At 44.4% G+C, this 15909-nt stretch overlaps 1 protein-coding gene across 2 annotated transcripts in view; it reads right to left on the bottom strand.

The window, feature by feature from the left end:
- The window catches only part of GOLIM4 (golgi integral membrane protein 4), a 35971-nt gene that overhangs the window by 18123 nt on the left and 1939 nt on the right, over positions 1-15909 (bottom strand). For both annotated transcript variants that reach the window (XM_009940079.2, XM_075418369.1), the window contains exon 2: positions 714-788. In XM_009940079.2, coding sequence (XP_009938381.2) covers positions 714-788 — 75 coding nt within the window. The remainder of the gene's footprint in view (positions 1-713; positions 789-15909) is intronic.

Here is a 15909-nt window from a genome sequence, read left to right as displayed (position 1 = left end):
AGCTGTCGAGAACCCCACAGCAAGAACTCCTCACACACTCCCAATCTTTGCTAAAGCAGTTGTTCTAACTCAGCAGCTGAGCCCTCCGTGTTATGCAGGATACAGGCTTTATTCTGAAAATTGCAGTGAATTTAGAACAACAAGAGTCCGAGAAGACTCAGAGGATTGCATTCTGCTGCAGTTTCATCCAGGGCAGCTGCACAAGGAACACAACGGGCACCAACATTTCCCCCTCACACACACCTACAGCTTAGTTCTAATCAGAAAAAGGTATGCAAGCATGTGTTTACCCTTAAGCGTGTGTAAAAATACTGATTCAGAGTCTAACTTCACACCGATAGAATGCAGGAAAAGATCCCATGGTTTTGGCACAAGTTTTAAATTTTCAGCATGCCGGAGCAGGATTTACACATGCCCACACTCCACATACGTGTTAGGTTTATGTATGCTGATACACAGATATTCCCTGTGCATACTATGCCATGTTGCAGTGATCCCTAAACAGTACTAAAAATGATTACTCTATTAAAAGATTAAAAATTAATTAATTAATTAAAAAGATATACTAAAAACACCACCACAGATCTGCCATGGTGGTCCTCCTAACGTGCTGCACATCAGTGATTCATTTAAAATTGAACAAAACACATCAGAAGTTACTTTCTAAAACATTCAAGTTCTCTTAAATATCAAAGTGAAAAGCGCGTTTTTACCTTCTTTTGCTTTCTTGTGTTCAAGCCTTTCCTTTTGTAAGGACTTTTCTAATCTTGACCTGTGCTCATATACAACTGGAAAGAGAAATTTTGTACACAATTAACTCAGACAGCAATATATACAAAATACCCCACCCACTCCCAGCACGCCCAGTCAGCACTGGCACAGAAGGTGCCAGGAAAATCCCAGAGGAACGAGGTCACAGGAGAAAGGACTGTTTGCATCACTTGAGACAGTAATTATTTTTTTTTTCCCCACTATATTGATCCTGAATTTTGGATTATCTTCATTGCATAAACCTAGAATGCGATAACCGTGTAAGCGGCTGGTTTATGGGGACCGTTAGCTATGGTGGAGCTACACGAAAGCCACCGAAGCCTCTCTCCTTCTTAGGTCTGCAGGTACACATCTTCCCATGCTTTCATTCTCTCCTGCCTCGTTCGTGAAGGGACAAGGCAATAAGCCAGGCCACCCTCGCTGCCCGGGGAAATCCCTGCAGCAAACAAACCGTCCCGAGGAGGGAAGAGAGATGCCCAAGAGCGGGATGGCTCAGCAAGGTGTGGTACTGCACCAGACACGCTGCTTAGGCTGAGACACCGAGAACCTCAGATCCACTCCTAAATTCATCCAAAAACATGGGCAACTCAGTTTTCTGCGACCTTCTTTTTCTGTACAGCCTGGATAACGGCGTCCTTTTACCCCACAGCCCTGCTGAAGACCCACAGACCACACCGTGAATCGCTCGGGTACCGTGTCCCACATTTCTTCGTATGCATGTGCTCACAGCAGGTACTCGTATGCTCAAGCACCCTGTACTCACAACATCCACATAATCCAAGGAGGATTTGGGGGTTTCGGAGGGTTTTTTTCACCCCTCCAGTTAAGGGGATAAGGCAGGAAGAACAAAAGAAGGGCTAGGATAGCTAAAGCATAAAGCTAAACCAGATGCTTCTGGGTTAGGCTAGGCTACCAGAGACTGCTCGTCAGGAAATCATTTCCGTTTGAGAGTAAAATTTAATCTTCATGAATTTTTAAATCCATTTATGCATTTTGTTTAATTGAGCCAAAATACCCACATGACAGCCTTAGAGCTGACTGAAGCAGCGGGCTGCATACAGCGCTCCAGCCCAAAAGCAGCCAGCTGAGGTTCCAGGGGCGCGACCCATGCCACCCTCAGCAGCCCAGGCAGCGGCAGCCACGCAGCGCACTATGGCCCCGGCCCCTCCAGCCGCATCATCCCCTCCAAAACCTGCACGTGGGTTTTGGGAAAGATGCTTCGACACTTCTGCCCAACTCTGCAAACCCTTCGAGCTGTTGCTGCTGCCTGGAGGGGTGGTTCTGCTGCTCCCTCTCATGCCGTGCCTCCCCTTCACTCACACTGCTATGGGTGACGGGACAGCAGGACCTCACGGTTGGGGAACAGGCTGCCCAGGGAGGCTGTGGAGTCTCCTTCTCTGGAGATATTCAAGACCCACCTGGACACGGTCCTGTGCAGCCTGCTCTGGGTGACCCTGCTTTGGCAGGGGGGTTGGACTGGGTGACCCACAGAGGTCCCTGTCAACCCCTGCCGTGCTGTGATTCTGTGGGACAGGGCACGTAACAATTTCTTCTGGTGGCAGTGCCAGCTTGTGCAGTTTTTCAGAGAGCAGCAGCGATGACCAGCAGTGCCCTGGAACACTGGGTGGCATGGCAGGAGACGGACTGCACCAGGTTTGATCACAGAAAGCAGGGACAACCTTATTTCTAGATTTTTATGGTATGACAACTGCTCTCGGTCCCATCACTGGTCCGGCAGACCGACCCTGCCATCTCTCGAGACCCGACAATAGCAGATGCCCGACACAGAATACACATGGTCAGTTTGCAGTATTTCTTTGGCACCATCTCCCAGCAACTTATGAATCCCAAAGATTGTTCGACTGCCTGCAGGTCCTTTGCATATACCACTCCAAAATGGATTTTACAGTCATGAATTTGTCTGTTGTATCCAGGTGTATTTAGGGCACCAAATACCCTCTGGCAGAGAGTCCCACCACTTCACTGCCGGTAAAGCAGCGTTTCATTCAGCCTGCGTTTTGAACATCTCCTTTTGGCTGCCTCGCACAAGCGATGGGGCACATCAGTCCCTACTGACCCGTTCCTCACCGCTCACCAGGCTGAAAGAGCATTATCTGGCACAGCCTCAGTGTGCAACGAAGGAAAGATACTCAGTTAAAATTCCCACAAATACACGATTATCTTTGCTTAAACTCAGTGTAACACAAGTCCCTTCCACTGTCCAGATTATAATTTGCACTCTTCTAAGAGTTATTAATTTGTATGAATGGAATGTGTGATTTTTCCTTCAAAACTAGGAAACTCATTTGCTGATAAATAAACCGTTGGTGAATGTAAGCCTTCAACAGGAAGCATCGAATAAAGATTTGTGTCTTGGCAGCCACACAAAACTCCTCTTGCACCTTAAAACACGTTCTTAATTCCACCCAGGTGCATTCTGCAGGCTGTTTAGCTGCTGGCTTATCTGCAAGGGTTTATGTTTTGGCTTAGAAGCTGGATTGCTAATCAATCCTTGTCACCTATCCCTACTTTGCTATTTATCTTCTAAAGTCAAGGGCATCAGTCAAGATGAACTAATGTATCAACATCCTCCGCAACAAAACAAGCGTGTAATGAATATTCACAAACTCACCAGCAAGTAAGCTTGCAGAGAAGGGAAGAAACCAACGGCAGCACTACAGTAATGGTTTTATCTGGGCACCAAAGATGGTGAATGCTGAATCACATTGCAAAAGGAACAGTGGCTGTAGCACAGCAACTCAGGAGAGAAATGAGAAATCCATAATGAGATTCCCCTCCCACACAATCAGGGTGGAAATGGGCTTTTTGGCAAACAGACCAAACCACAAATGGATTCGGAGGTAACATTTTCCATCTCGCTTCTTTGTCTGCAAGCGTACCTTCCTCAGCTCCTCCTGGGGTTTTAAGAAGTGGTGTGGTGGTGGGGGTGGGAACCCCTGCACAATAAACCCATAATGGCAAGGGCAGGAAGAAAGGAGGAGGAGAATGCCATAATTTGGGTGTTTGGGCCCGCAGTGCTCTGGACCTTTCACAGCTCATTGCCTCTCTGCTGAGCTCTGGCTCTCCTCTCTCCAGCCTGCGCTCTCCAGCATTGTCGCTACATCACAGAATCACAGAATGTCAGGGGTTGGAAGGAACCTCTGTGGGTCACCTAGTCCAACCCCCCTGCCAAAGCAGGGTAACCCAGAGCAGGCTGCACAGGACCTGGTCCAGACGGGTCTTGAATATCTCCAGAGAAGGAGACTCCACAGCCTCCCTGGGCAGCCTGTTCCAGTGCTCCGTCACCCTCAGAGGGAAGAAGTTCTTCCTCGTGTTCAGACGCAGCTTCCTCTGCTTCAGTTTGTGCCCCCTGCCCCTTGTCCTGTCGCTGGGCACCACTGAAAAGAGTCTGGCCCCGTCCTCCTGACTCCCACCCTTAAGACATTTATAAGCATTTATCAGGGCCCCTCTCAGCCTTCTCTTCTCCAGGCTGAACAAGCCCAGCTCCCTCAGCCTCTCCTTGTAGGAGAGATGCTCCAGTCCCCTCATCATCCTCGTAGCCCTCCGCTGGACTCTCTCCAGTAGCTCCTCATCTTTCTTGAACTGGGGAGCCCAGAACTGGACACAGCACTGCAGATGGGGCCTCACTAGGGCAGAGTAGAGGGGAAGGAGAACCTCCCTCGACCTGCTGGCCACACTCCTCCTAATGCAGCCCAGGATGCCACTGGCCTTCTTGGCAACCAGGGCACATCCCTCCCAGGCAGCGCGTCCCCACTGCTACCTTCTGCCTGCTAACCTCTGAAATGCTGCAACAAAGCTGGCAATGTCTGAATATCGCCTTTCAGAGGGCCAAAAAGGGCTAAGAAAAATTTCTGCCTACCCCTCTCCCCTTCTAGTTCATTTGCTGGCTGGTTCAGCAATGTTTTTCTCTGATGAAGAGTCCATAACGCGCACTGTAATGAAGATTTTGAGTAAGATAATTGAGAAAATGTATCTTCCATATTTTCTCACTTGCTCATTTTGGGAGCAGGTTACAGGTCAGATTTCATAAGTACACACAGGAGTTTATCTCCCATAAATATAAATTATTCCCACCAGTCAGGAACTTCCTAGGCAAGAGTCCAGACTACTACATCCCTTGTTACTAAAGCAGGGAATTTCTCCTTCCTCACCACCAGCCGGGATATGTCTGAGCAAGAATCTCCAAGGAATCAATACCCTGAAAAACATGTTTTCTATTACAGGTTTCCCAGCTGGGGGGCGGAACCTACATAAGGAATCTGACAAATTCCTACTGGTGTGATGCACCAACACAGCACTTCATAAATTATTTTTTCCTAGGGCAAGTTCTTAATTTTGTACTGATCTTTGCACAAATCATTGAACTTTGCTTCTATGTTATATTTAATAGAACGGTACAAAAAAGGGGGAAAACATTGTCACCTAATGGGTAATATGCACTATTCTAACGCTGGAGTAACTGCGGGTGTCAGTTTAATTCTTGAAGTTACCTATGCAATGTAACCAACATGAATGAACCAAGAACACGAGCCCACAGAGAGGTGATCCAGCCTCCAAGAGCCCAGAAACCGCACGGTAGCTGCGCAGCTAATTCAAACACCTTTCGCCTTCCACAAAGAAAATATCTAACAGCTCTGGAATCGATCCCAATGAAGCAAGGCCTTGATTGAAGATTTTCCTCGAACGCGGAGGAGCAGGCAGGGGGCGGGAGGCGATGCTCCGTAGGCTCGCAGGGGATTACACCACTTTGACCACTGCTGAATGTTAATTGCAACACAGGAGTCAAGCGACGTGATGAAAGCAAGCTTATTTCACAGTCATGGTTATTTCTCTTATCTTTGCTTTGCACCCCTAAGCAGTAAAACTATTATTAAGCAAAATAAGCCATTATTGTGTATTTGAAAGAAAGTATTTCCTATTTTACATTATCAGCAATTTTGCAACTGTGTTACTTTGGTATTTTGATCTGTCAGAAGCCTGATTCCAGAGTCTGAAACACCCCAGCTCCCACCACCCTACATACTGGAAAATTAAGATTACACTGGGATTTAAATATACATGATGCAAGAAATTTTATGAATTTCAACATTATTGTTTCTTATTCAATTCTGCACTCTTTCTCTGAGCTTACAGTAATACCTTTCATTTAAAATCAGCAGATTTCAGTAGTTTTGGCATCATTCAATGTTATTTTTCTCTCAGACTGTGGCAGAGTTGAACCAAACCAGCAGTGTGTGGTAAGCTGCACTGGCATTTTTCTAGTAACATTATAAAGGTCTGTAGAGTAGAACATTGACTTGTTATAAAAATACAGTTAATTTCCAATTCTTGTCATTGCAAATAGAACCATTTTAAATGTGAACCCATGCAAACAGCTTTTCTGCTGAGGGTAAAGCATTTCCATGAGCCAAGGAAGAATCCCTTCAATGTGCGATGTAGGATAGATTTTCTAGTCCAATGACAATAATTAAAGTTTTTATCTCAGAAGAGATTTCTTGACTCATCTGATGCTAACCTCATGCTGGGAGAACATGTTATTAATACAGCAAGACCTGCTCCCCAAGCTTCCAGCTTTATATATGATGAAGTCAGTGAATCTGGCTCCGAATAAGGACATCCACAATTTCACTAATGGTAATCTTATCAGAAACAGATTATCACACCGTGGGTAGCTCCTGGATGAGTGCCAGGACTCCCCACCACAGTACAACCCATACTGGTCACAGTACACCCTCCATCTGTTTCAAAGACTCTCAATTGAGAGTTCAGCAATAAATGGATGTGCCAGTGACACCGCAGACATCTAAGAAACAATGGAAGTGTTCCTATAATAAAGACTAGGAAAAAAGTGTTTTAAGTATAGCGCGAGAAAGCAACATTACAGAAACCATGTATTTACAATATATTGAACAAAATATTGAAGCTATTTCATATTTTATGCCCTCGAAGTTTTTTGTTTTGAATTTATACAAAAAGGACTGAAATAGAAGCCAAGATAACGTAAAATTGATATGTGCGAAAAACAAGCATTTTTCTGGCTTAATTACAGAACAATTTTGCCTACAGGCAGGGATGGACTGCTCTCATTTTGTTCACTGAAAAATATAACTAGCACTGCATGCAGCACCACAATTCACTTTAAAACAAACGCCTACACTTTTCAATTCACTGACATGAAGAACGATCAAGTCACAGCTTTGACACACTACAGCCGGTCACTCCTGGCAAACTAAACCATGCATTGGCAGCTGTGCTTAAAAGTAACCACTGCTTTGACTAAATTCTCTAGTCATTTCTGATAATTTCAAGAGAGAAGTTTGTATTTAGTATCTGTATCTTCATATTCAAGGTTTTTTAGTATCTGTCATAGACCTACCACTGATTTCAATTGCCTGAGGAGATTGCAGTAACATCTACTGCTTTCAGAGATCCTGCACCAAAAATAACCGACCAATTAAAACAAACCTGCTCCTCTAACTTAGTATTTAAAGAAGAAACTGGAATTGGAGAATGGGACTTCAACAAATTATGGAGCTTTGGGTCTGATGAGCTCGAGTGCATGCAGCCAGCTGTAGAGCAGAGCGACATCTCACCGCAGGGTGCTCCCGAGGCAGAGGGGGGTACACGAAGGAGCTACACCGCTGCCATGTACCCAGCTCCAAGCAGAGCTGTGGATGGAGACTGACCAAGCGCCTGCACTTCGGTCAAAGTTCAGCCATAAACCAGACAAGATCTCCCCAAAGATAACAGAGTACTGACTACGTGTGGTTTTATATAACTTTTTCAATCTTGGAACACCGGAATCTTTTCTGGGTAAGTTGGACTATATCTGAAAAACCAAAGAATAGTTTGGGGATTACCTGCGTCCTGCTAGCTGACATGACACTGCGTGTTGGAAATCCGTGAAAGCTCACAGCTGACTCCTTAACTAAAGCTGTGGGACTCCTGCTTCCGGCTCTGCAAATTCCAGCTCAGCCCCTGGTGTCTTGCCCAGGGCAAGAATCACCACCGCTGCTCTCTACGAAGCTTGTCTTCCATCGAGGGGCTTTCCTACACAGACACTGGAGAGCTTGGTAACAGATTAGACAAGGTATCAGAACGAATCACAAGGGAACTTCAAAAAGCTCTGGAATGGGTGGAGAGTTCAGATAAGCACATCATAAGAAAACTCACATGCTTATCAAACCTTCAGCTTTGCACCCCAAAAAGAAAAGAAATCCGAAGCACAACATGGAGAAGCGTTGCGGATCTGAAGTTCTGCTTGACTGCAGCTCTGGGAATGGAGGAGTGCGGGAGAATTTGACACACTCATGCAGTTCATCCCAGAAACACGTGCCTGTTTTTCTAAGAAATAGCTGTGGCCTCCTTTCAATTATCAAGATGACACGAAAATTCATTTCTAAACTGGAGTGAACACCTACATTTAAGAGAATCCTTTTACCCCACCCTGCCTCACGCACCCCCTTTCTTAGCAGTCAGTAACACCTCAAGGAAAGAACAGGTTTCAAAACAAATTGGAAGTAAAACATAATGGGATGTTAATAATAATTAATTAAAGGAAGCGGTTTAGCAGTTTTGTAAGGTGGTAACCATAGCTATTACATCAGGTATTGCCATGTTTCATTACGATAAAAATGCAAATATATGTTTCAGTTAGGAGAGACCATTAATTGGGATACAGGGAGGTTGAAACAATATCATGTTGGAGCAGTAAACTGTAATAGCTACTGCTAAAAATGAAAGTTTGAGACAAGGTATTAAATGTGATTAAATATTTAATCCCTAGCTGTCAGGCTTCAGACATTACTTCTGTTAGGAAGGAGATCATGTTTTCCACCCCAGAAAAGATTTCCTGCGCACTCCACAAAAGATTTCTTCTAACCTTTGGTGCCACCCATGGTTATGACGTGCTGGGATTAGCATCTCACCTTGCACATGCTGTTTTCTATACACCTATCTACGCTCAAGATTTTTTTAAGTGATGATAAATGCAAATAGTTCAAACAAAACCTGTTTAGCGACTTCAGACTTGAAATCTTCAAGTTAGCAGATTTATTTTCAAAAAATCGCATTTTCTTCTCTTTTTATGCTTTTCTCCTCTTCATTATTCTACCTTTTTCGTCATGACACACCACGTCTTTCTAAAGAAAACACACACAAACATTCAGCAGAGCTGCAGAGACAACAGCTTCCTTTTCACATCACCTCTGAGCGTTTGGGTCTGCCCAGCTCTCAGCTCCACGAAACAAGGGCCTGGGCTTTCTCTCACAAAAATGTTTGAGACTTTTTTCCAATTTTATGCAGAAGTCTAGTGATTCTACCTCCATGGTGCTAGGATCTATATACATATATACATATATTCAGAAATCAGTCCAAAATTGACATTGAAGAAAACCAACATAATCTATATATACACACTCATGTTGTTTTAACGGTCTCTCCTAACTGAAACATGTACTTGCATTTTTATCATAATGAAATATGGCAAAAGCTGATGAAATAGCTACAGTTATCACCTTACAAAACTGTTAAACCGCTTCCTTAAATTAGTTCTCGAGAGCTCTAACACAGGGGACTTGGATTCCGCTCCAGCTGTATGTCCTCCAGCGACAGGACAAAGGGCAACGGGCACAAACTGAAGCAGAGGAAGCTCCAGCTGAACACAAGGAAGAACTTCTTCCCTCTGAGGGTGACGGAGCCCTGGCACAGGCTGCCCAGGGAGGTTGTGGAGTCTCCTTCTCTGGAGATATTCAAGACCCGTCTGGACAAGTTCCTGTGCAACCTGCTGTAGGTGACCCTGCTTTGGCAGGAGGGTTGGACTGGATGACCCACAGAGGTCCCTGCCAACCCCTACCATGCTGTGATTCTGTTTCAAAAAAATGGCATAGAGAAATCAACAGTTTGAGTTAGTGGTTCTTTTTTTTCTTTTTTCTTTTTTTGTAACTGAAGATCGCTGTCAAACCTCAAAATACTCATCCAAGTATGACAGATGAACTGAAACGCTGAACATGGCACTGTTCAGTGCGGTGGTGTGGGTAGGACCAGGCTGCTCGCTGTGCCCTCCAGGAGCACCTGCAGGCCGGGCTTCTCTCAGCATCTCTGCAATTAAGCCCTGGAAATGACTGCCAAACGCGGGGACCTGCGTCACCTCAGGAACACAAGATACTAGGCTAATTTCAGATACCTTGGGGGGGAGGGGGGAATGTAGAGGAAGAGGTGGAGTAATTGCGGTTTCTTTTATTTCTTAATTAATGATACACAGTAGAAAATCTTGGGAAGTCTGGTTTATGCCGGATCACCAGAAAAATATCAGAATTGCATCCAGCTCAGAAGACCCTTCTTTAAACAAGGAACAGCATCCAACCAGGCTGAATTCCTGAAGCACTTACCTCAGGCTCCAACATGACTAGAAATTCACGCCCCCATATCCTGAAAATCCCAAGAAAAAAAATCACCCAACGAAAGATTCTGCCTTCACTAGTTGTTCTGTACCGTTTACTTTTTCAGTAATCTGAAGTATTTAGCTTTTGTTACCATTAAACCTCAAAAAAGCACCTGAATTTTAGCAGGATGGATTTAATTACTTTTTGTATGCAAGGATCCTATTCCAAGAGGAGCGCAGTGAACTGTATCAGCCACGAATCGCTGCCAATATCCTCAGCACTATGTAAGGGATGCGAACTCTAATCTCATTGTGGGTGGAAGGATGACTCATGAGGTTGTCCCACCCAGATACGCAGGTCGACAAGCCTGTACCCTGCCCAGCAGAAACAACCAGCCCCATGGCACAAAGTGTGTGGAACATCGTACTTTAGACTTCAGAATTCAGTCAGTTTTGCTCATGTAGGAAGTAAGGAAGTCATTCCACTCTGTTGTCCAGGCCTCGGTTTTAACAGTAAAGCAACGTCTTAACTGAACCACTCCAGGAGTACCTAACACTCCAACATTAACTTTAAAGTTTTGTCAGTACAACTGCAAACTCACAACCACCCTAAAACTCTAAAATTGTGTGTTTAGCACAGCCAGCTATTGCTTAAACTACGCCATCGACTACAGGACTTCTGTCTCAGTTCACAGCTACACTTGTCAGATCGTGATCGTGGCTGTTTCATTCTCTGCTTACCTACTCTCCAAAGCTGATGATGTTTTAGGTGACGCAGAAGCTTCTGTCAAACCTTTGCCTGCTAGGAACACGTGACAGAAGCTGACTGTCGAAGCAGCCAGAACGCAGGCTCGCCAAAGCACCCACCCATGTTGCCTCCCTCCTCCTCTCTCGGATCCGAAGTGTTCATAAACCCAGACAGATCAATCACTCACAAGCTTTAAAAGGCTTGAATCATCATCGGTAATAAATAGCTTCAGGATATTGGTTCCATCTTGCACCAGTCTGTTAGCTACCAGGCCTAATATTAAACCAGGAGGGTGGGGAGAAATAACAAAACTCAGGGGATAAAGTCACCCTATATTCCTTCGTGCTGCTTAGCATTCCCTCAGACTGTCTGCTCTGCGATCTTCAACATTCCAACCTGGGTGCAAATGTAACATTGCAGCACGGCTAAAAATTTATCCTGAAGTATTATGTCCACCAGGAAAATTATTTAAGGGCATTCGGGCACAGATTACACAAATGAAAATAAATACAAGTACGGGCATTTCCTCACTTAACCTTTCTAGTCACAGAATTCAGCTCCTGGGACTCTTACTCCCTGTGGGCCCAGGGGCGGCAGAAAGCTCCCTGGGTTAACTGCACTGAACAAAGCTCTGGCACCTCTTCTGTCCTCAGATTATGAGGAACTCCTGGTAATTTCAGACAACCTGAAATCTTCAGGTTGAGCTGCAAAGCAGACACATATCTGTCTAAATATACACACTTATATGTATGCATATTTGTTTACATACAAATGCATACATGAATATACATTTATAGCATAAAGACCGTCCATACTAAAATTTTGCACAAATAATTTCAAATGTTTAACACATTTGAAGTGTTTAGAACTTTGCATACCCAGTGGAAAATGAGAATGGAAGTACAAAAGACAGATTTTTAGAATAGGTTACAAACCAACGCACCCCACTTGCGGAAGCAGGGAGCAGGACGAGGGATGCTGTATTCGCCATTTCACGCTGCACTGTACTCGGTGTTGCAGTGCACCTGCGTGCCAACAGTACACAGGGAAGTAACCTCTACCATTGCAGCGCTACCACAGGTCTTTCATATCTCACAGAGCAACAAAACACAATCAAAATAAGCACGGTAGGTTTACGTGCCATCTGAAACTAACAGGAATCACAGGAATCCAGGCTGCTGCTGTTATGGAGAACAACCAAACCATATAGGACAGGCTGAGAGAGTTGGGCTTGTTCAGCCCGGAGAAGAGAAGGCTGCAGGGAGACCTGATTGCAGCCTTTCAGTACTTAAAGGGAGCCTATAGGAAAGATGAGGACAATCTTTTTAGCAGAGACAACAGTGACAGGACGAGGGGTAATGGTTTTAAACTAAAACAGGGTAGGTTTAGGCTAGATATAAGGAAGAAATTCTTTGCAATGAGGGTGGTGAAACACTGGAACGGGTTGCCCAGAGAGGCAGTGGAGGCCGCATCACTGGAAACATTCAAGACCAGGTTGGAGAGGGCTCTGAGCAACCTGATCTAGTTAGTGGTGTCCCTGCTCGCTGCGGGGGGGGTTGGACTAGATGACCTCTAGGGGTCCCTTCTGACCCCAAACTTTCTATGATTCTATGATTCTATGTAGCTCTGCTTGTACAATGCATGTGAAAAGCCATCAGAAGTACTTTTAGTTCTTCCTAGCTCTGCCAACTTCAGGTACAAGTTTAAATAGAGTACCACAAAAAAGGGGCGAGAGATTGAAGTACACCCACATCTGTATGCGCTTCACTAAGAACAGCTCTGGCATCTACGTAGTTAGCATGCAGACAGACATCGTAAATATTACCTGCGACAGTTATGCGGAAATATGATCTTGTATCGTGATGGATTATGCGAGTCTCTACACACAGAGCTGCTATAGATCTGATCAGCTTCTAGCAAATCACCTCCAGAGAGGGGCCTCGGGTTAGGACAAAAGGAACAGGCACAGAGGAATTCTGCATCTGCTCTTCCGCCGGTACTTCCTAGCGCTGGATCAGACAGCTCTGAGGAAATCCATGCCTTGTTTACCGTAGGCCAAGTCCTGAGCTCTCAAGTTCAGAGCCCCTGCTGCCTTGGCTCCCAGGATTACAGTACGGTCTCAGACTGCACAGAGATTGCTTGAAGCCATCAGATACATTAAGACTAAGAGAAAGAGATGGAAAATTAAGGTAGTAAAAGGCACTAAATTTCGGCTGTTATTAGGATGGGGGATTAAAACAGATTAAGCAGATTCAAATAGTACACAAGGATTTACTTAATACCCAGAGGATGATAAGACAGAAGCTGTAAGGGCTAAAAAGACATTTGTAGATACATTCAATCTTGACACAGTCAAAGATATCATCGGGTTCATCTACAGCTGGCAACACAGATCTGTTCTAGCAAATGAAGTCTGTTCCTATACGGCCAATAGCTTAAGACTTAGTCTGACACATCTTTGTAGGAGGCAAAGAGCATCAAGTTTTGTTTTCATCATTTTAAGAAATACTAAATAAGATTATCTTCAGGTTTCGAACATATAACGCTCAGAGAATGATACTTTAATAATCAGCTTACTGGGAAGATCAGCTTCTCTATGAAAGACCTTGCAGGTAACAATGACTAAGTTTTCTTAGCAGCCAAGAAATCCTGTGTGTTCTCTAAATTTTGCCTCCAGTATTTCCTCTGTGGGTTACAAAAGCTGCCCTACTTTCTCCATGCCCATCAGAACTTTGCCAGAGATAAAAATGCCGATATTTGACATTCTGTTTTGGGGGGAAAACTAGCTTTCAACTACAGAATCATCTAAAATGTGAGCTGTCTAAAGGGGATGATCTTGGGATCCCAGCCTCTCCAAACCAGCTATTCTCATCACATTCCACAAGTCTGCCATTCCACCAGTCGCGCCCTGGTCTTATTCCAAGAGGCACCAACACTTCTCAGCAGAGTACCTGAAGCTGTGAACACCAAAGAAAGCAGAACTCCCCGTAAGAACAGTTGTACACAGCCCTCTTCAGATCAGGTGCATGGACTAAATAATTTTGAGACCTCTTCCTGCACCATTATTCAGTGATCTTCACCTTCTGCCTTGGTAGAAACGTATGCTGTTTTCCCACGCGTACAAGAGATCTAGCCTGGTTCACGTGCTGTCCTTAAGCAAAACAAGGCAATGAAAAAGATAAAAATCTAACACACCTGGCTTTTCAAGGAAAAGCAGAAAGCACTGCTCACCAAGGCATGAAGAACTGGCAAGTACCAAAAAGAAGGTTCTTATTAGCTACGTCGATGAAAAACCTAAAAAACTGTGCAGAGATAGAAAAGCAGTAGAGGGGATGGCAGGAAGTGAAGGGAGGCTACATTCTGAACTACACCTGAGGATCCATCTTAAAATTTTGGGCAGACCAAAGGCGTTCAGGTCTAAAACTGTGACCTTATACATAAACTTAGGAGCTGCCCACAATCCTTAAGCTTTTCACAAACCGACTCCAGTTTCACCCAGAAGCCTTAACAGTGTTCCTCTGCGTATGATCAGGAAAGCAACTGTCTTTACAGGCAGCAGTAGTCACAACAAAACCCAGCTAAAATTCAGAAAATGGGCACTATTTCACTGTCACCCAAGTGTTTCAACCCAGTCGGCCTTCCAGGAGCACAGCCAGCCTGGCACACTGCAGCCTCGGCATCCTCAAAAGCACAACTTTAAAAAGCTGCCTTTTTTTTTTCTAAATTTAAAACCATAAAAGCCTATTGACGAAATGTTTGTTCAGGACGTAGAAGTCCAATGTTCAGTCCCCTCTCCGGCTTGCAATGAGCTGTAAAGTCTTATTTAATCACTCAGAAGAGAGCTGTAAACACCAAGACATCAACCACTGTTGGTACAGCACCCTCTTTTCCTCCCGGCAATGCTACATCAGTGACCTTGTCCTGTAACTGGTTCCTGCTAAAAGATTTCAGGGTGCTCCCAACACACTTCAGGGCCCAACGTCACCTCTCGACCAGTATCTGCAGAGAAACTGACCACGCTGCATGGAAAAGGCAAGTCGCACTGCTTTAGTCATGATACATTTTGTTGTTCTCATAAAAGAATAAACTCAAAGAACAATCTCTCACCTTGTTAAGGACAGCAAAGAAATGTAGCCTTGATATTCTAGATGTTTTTTTTGTTTGGCAACAAACATTGTTGATTTAAGATCCAGGTCATTTCAAACCAAAAGTTCAAAGTGCAGTCAGATACTGCACCTGCGAACACCGGATTTTCTGTCAGCATTTTGTTTCAAAGTCTCTGTTTAAAGAAGACTCCTTCCTGCTGTTCCACATCGAAGAGGCAAATAGGAAGAGTTCAGAAATGGTTTTGGTGCTGTCCACCGCCAGTTAGCACAGTGCTCGCACATCGCCAAGTGAGCTGGGCATAGGCACAGGTTCCAAAGTTTTTATGTTCTCCTCACTGACAAACCACCACTGCAAAAATCCAAGTGATCATATAGGGCAGGCCATCCCAGAAAGAGTCATTAAACGTACCAGGAAAGACAGGGAAGAAAAGCTTATTTCTAGCTCACTGGGCCCAAACCTTCCGAAGTCCTTAGGCACATAGCTTCCATTTACTGTCGCAGGAGATCAGGCATCTAATGCTTGCTGCTGTGCTTAATTTGCCTCCGGGCTCTCAGCCTCACCCTCTTCTAGGTACATTAGCTATTGCCATAATACAGGAAAATTCTGAAGAACCAATTTTATTGTTACATTATATTTTTCCTTGTATTCTGTGACTTAATTGCCAGTAATGTTTTTTTTAAACAAGGCTTACTGCTACTATACTAGATACAGATAAGATCTCCTGCTCAATAGGCTTGATACATTGCCATGGGTCCCAGAATCATGTGAATTAATTGCATTGATACTCAAATGTATTCATGTTTTCAGATTCTGGTCCATATTTCCCATTTCTCATTGATACACTGAAACAAGCAAGAGAATACTTCTATAATGCGAGCAT

This window comes from Opisthocomus hoazin, chromosome 4, assembly GCF_030867145.1.
Source record: "Opisthocomus hoazin isolate bOpiHoa1 chromosome 4, bOpiHoa1.hap1, whole genome shotgun sequence".
NCBI lineage: Eukaryota > Metazoa > Chordata > Aves > Opisthocomiformes > Opisthocomidae > Opisthocomus > Opisthocomus hoazin.
Note: the sequence above shows the minus strand (reverse complement) of the source record. Positions and strands in the feature narration are given on the sequence as shown.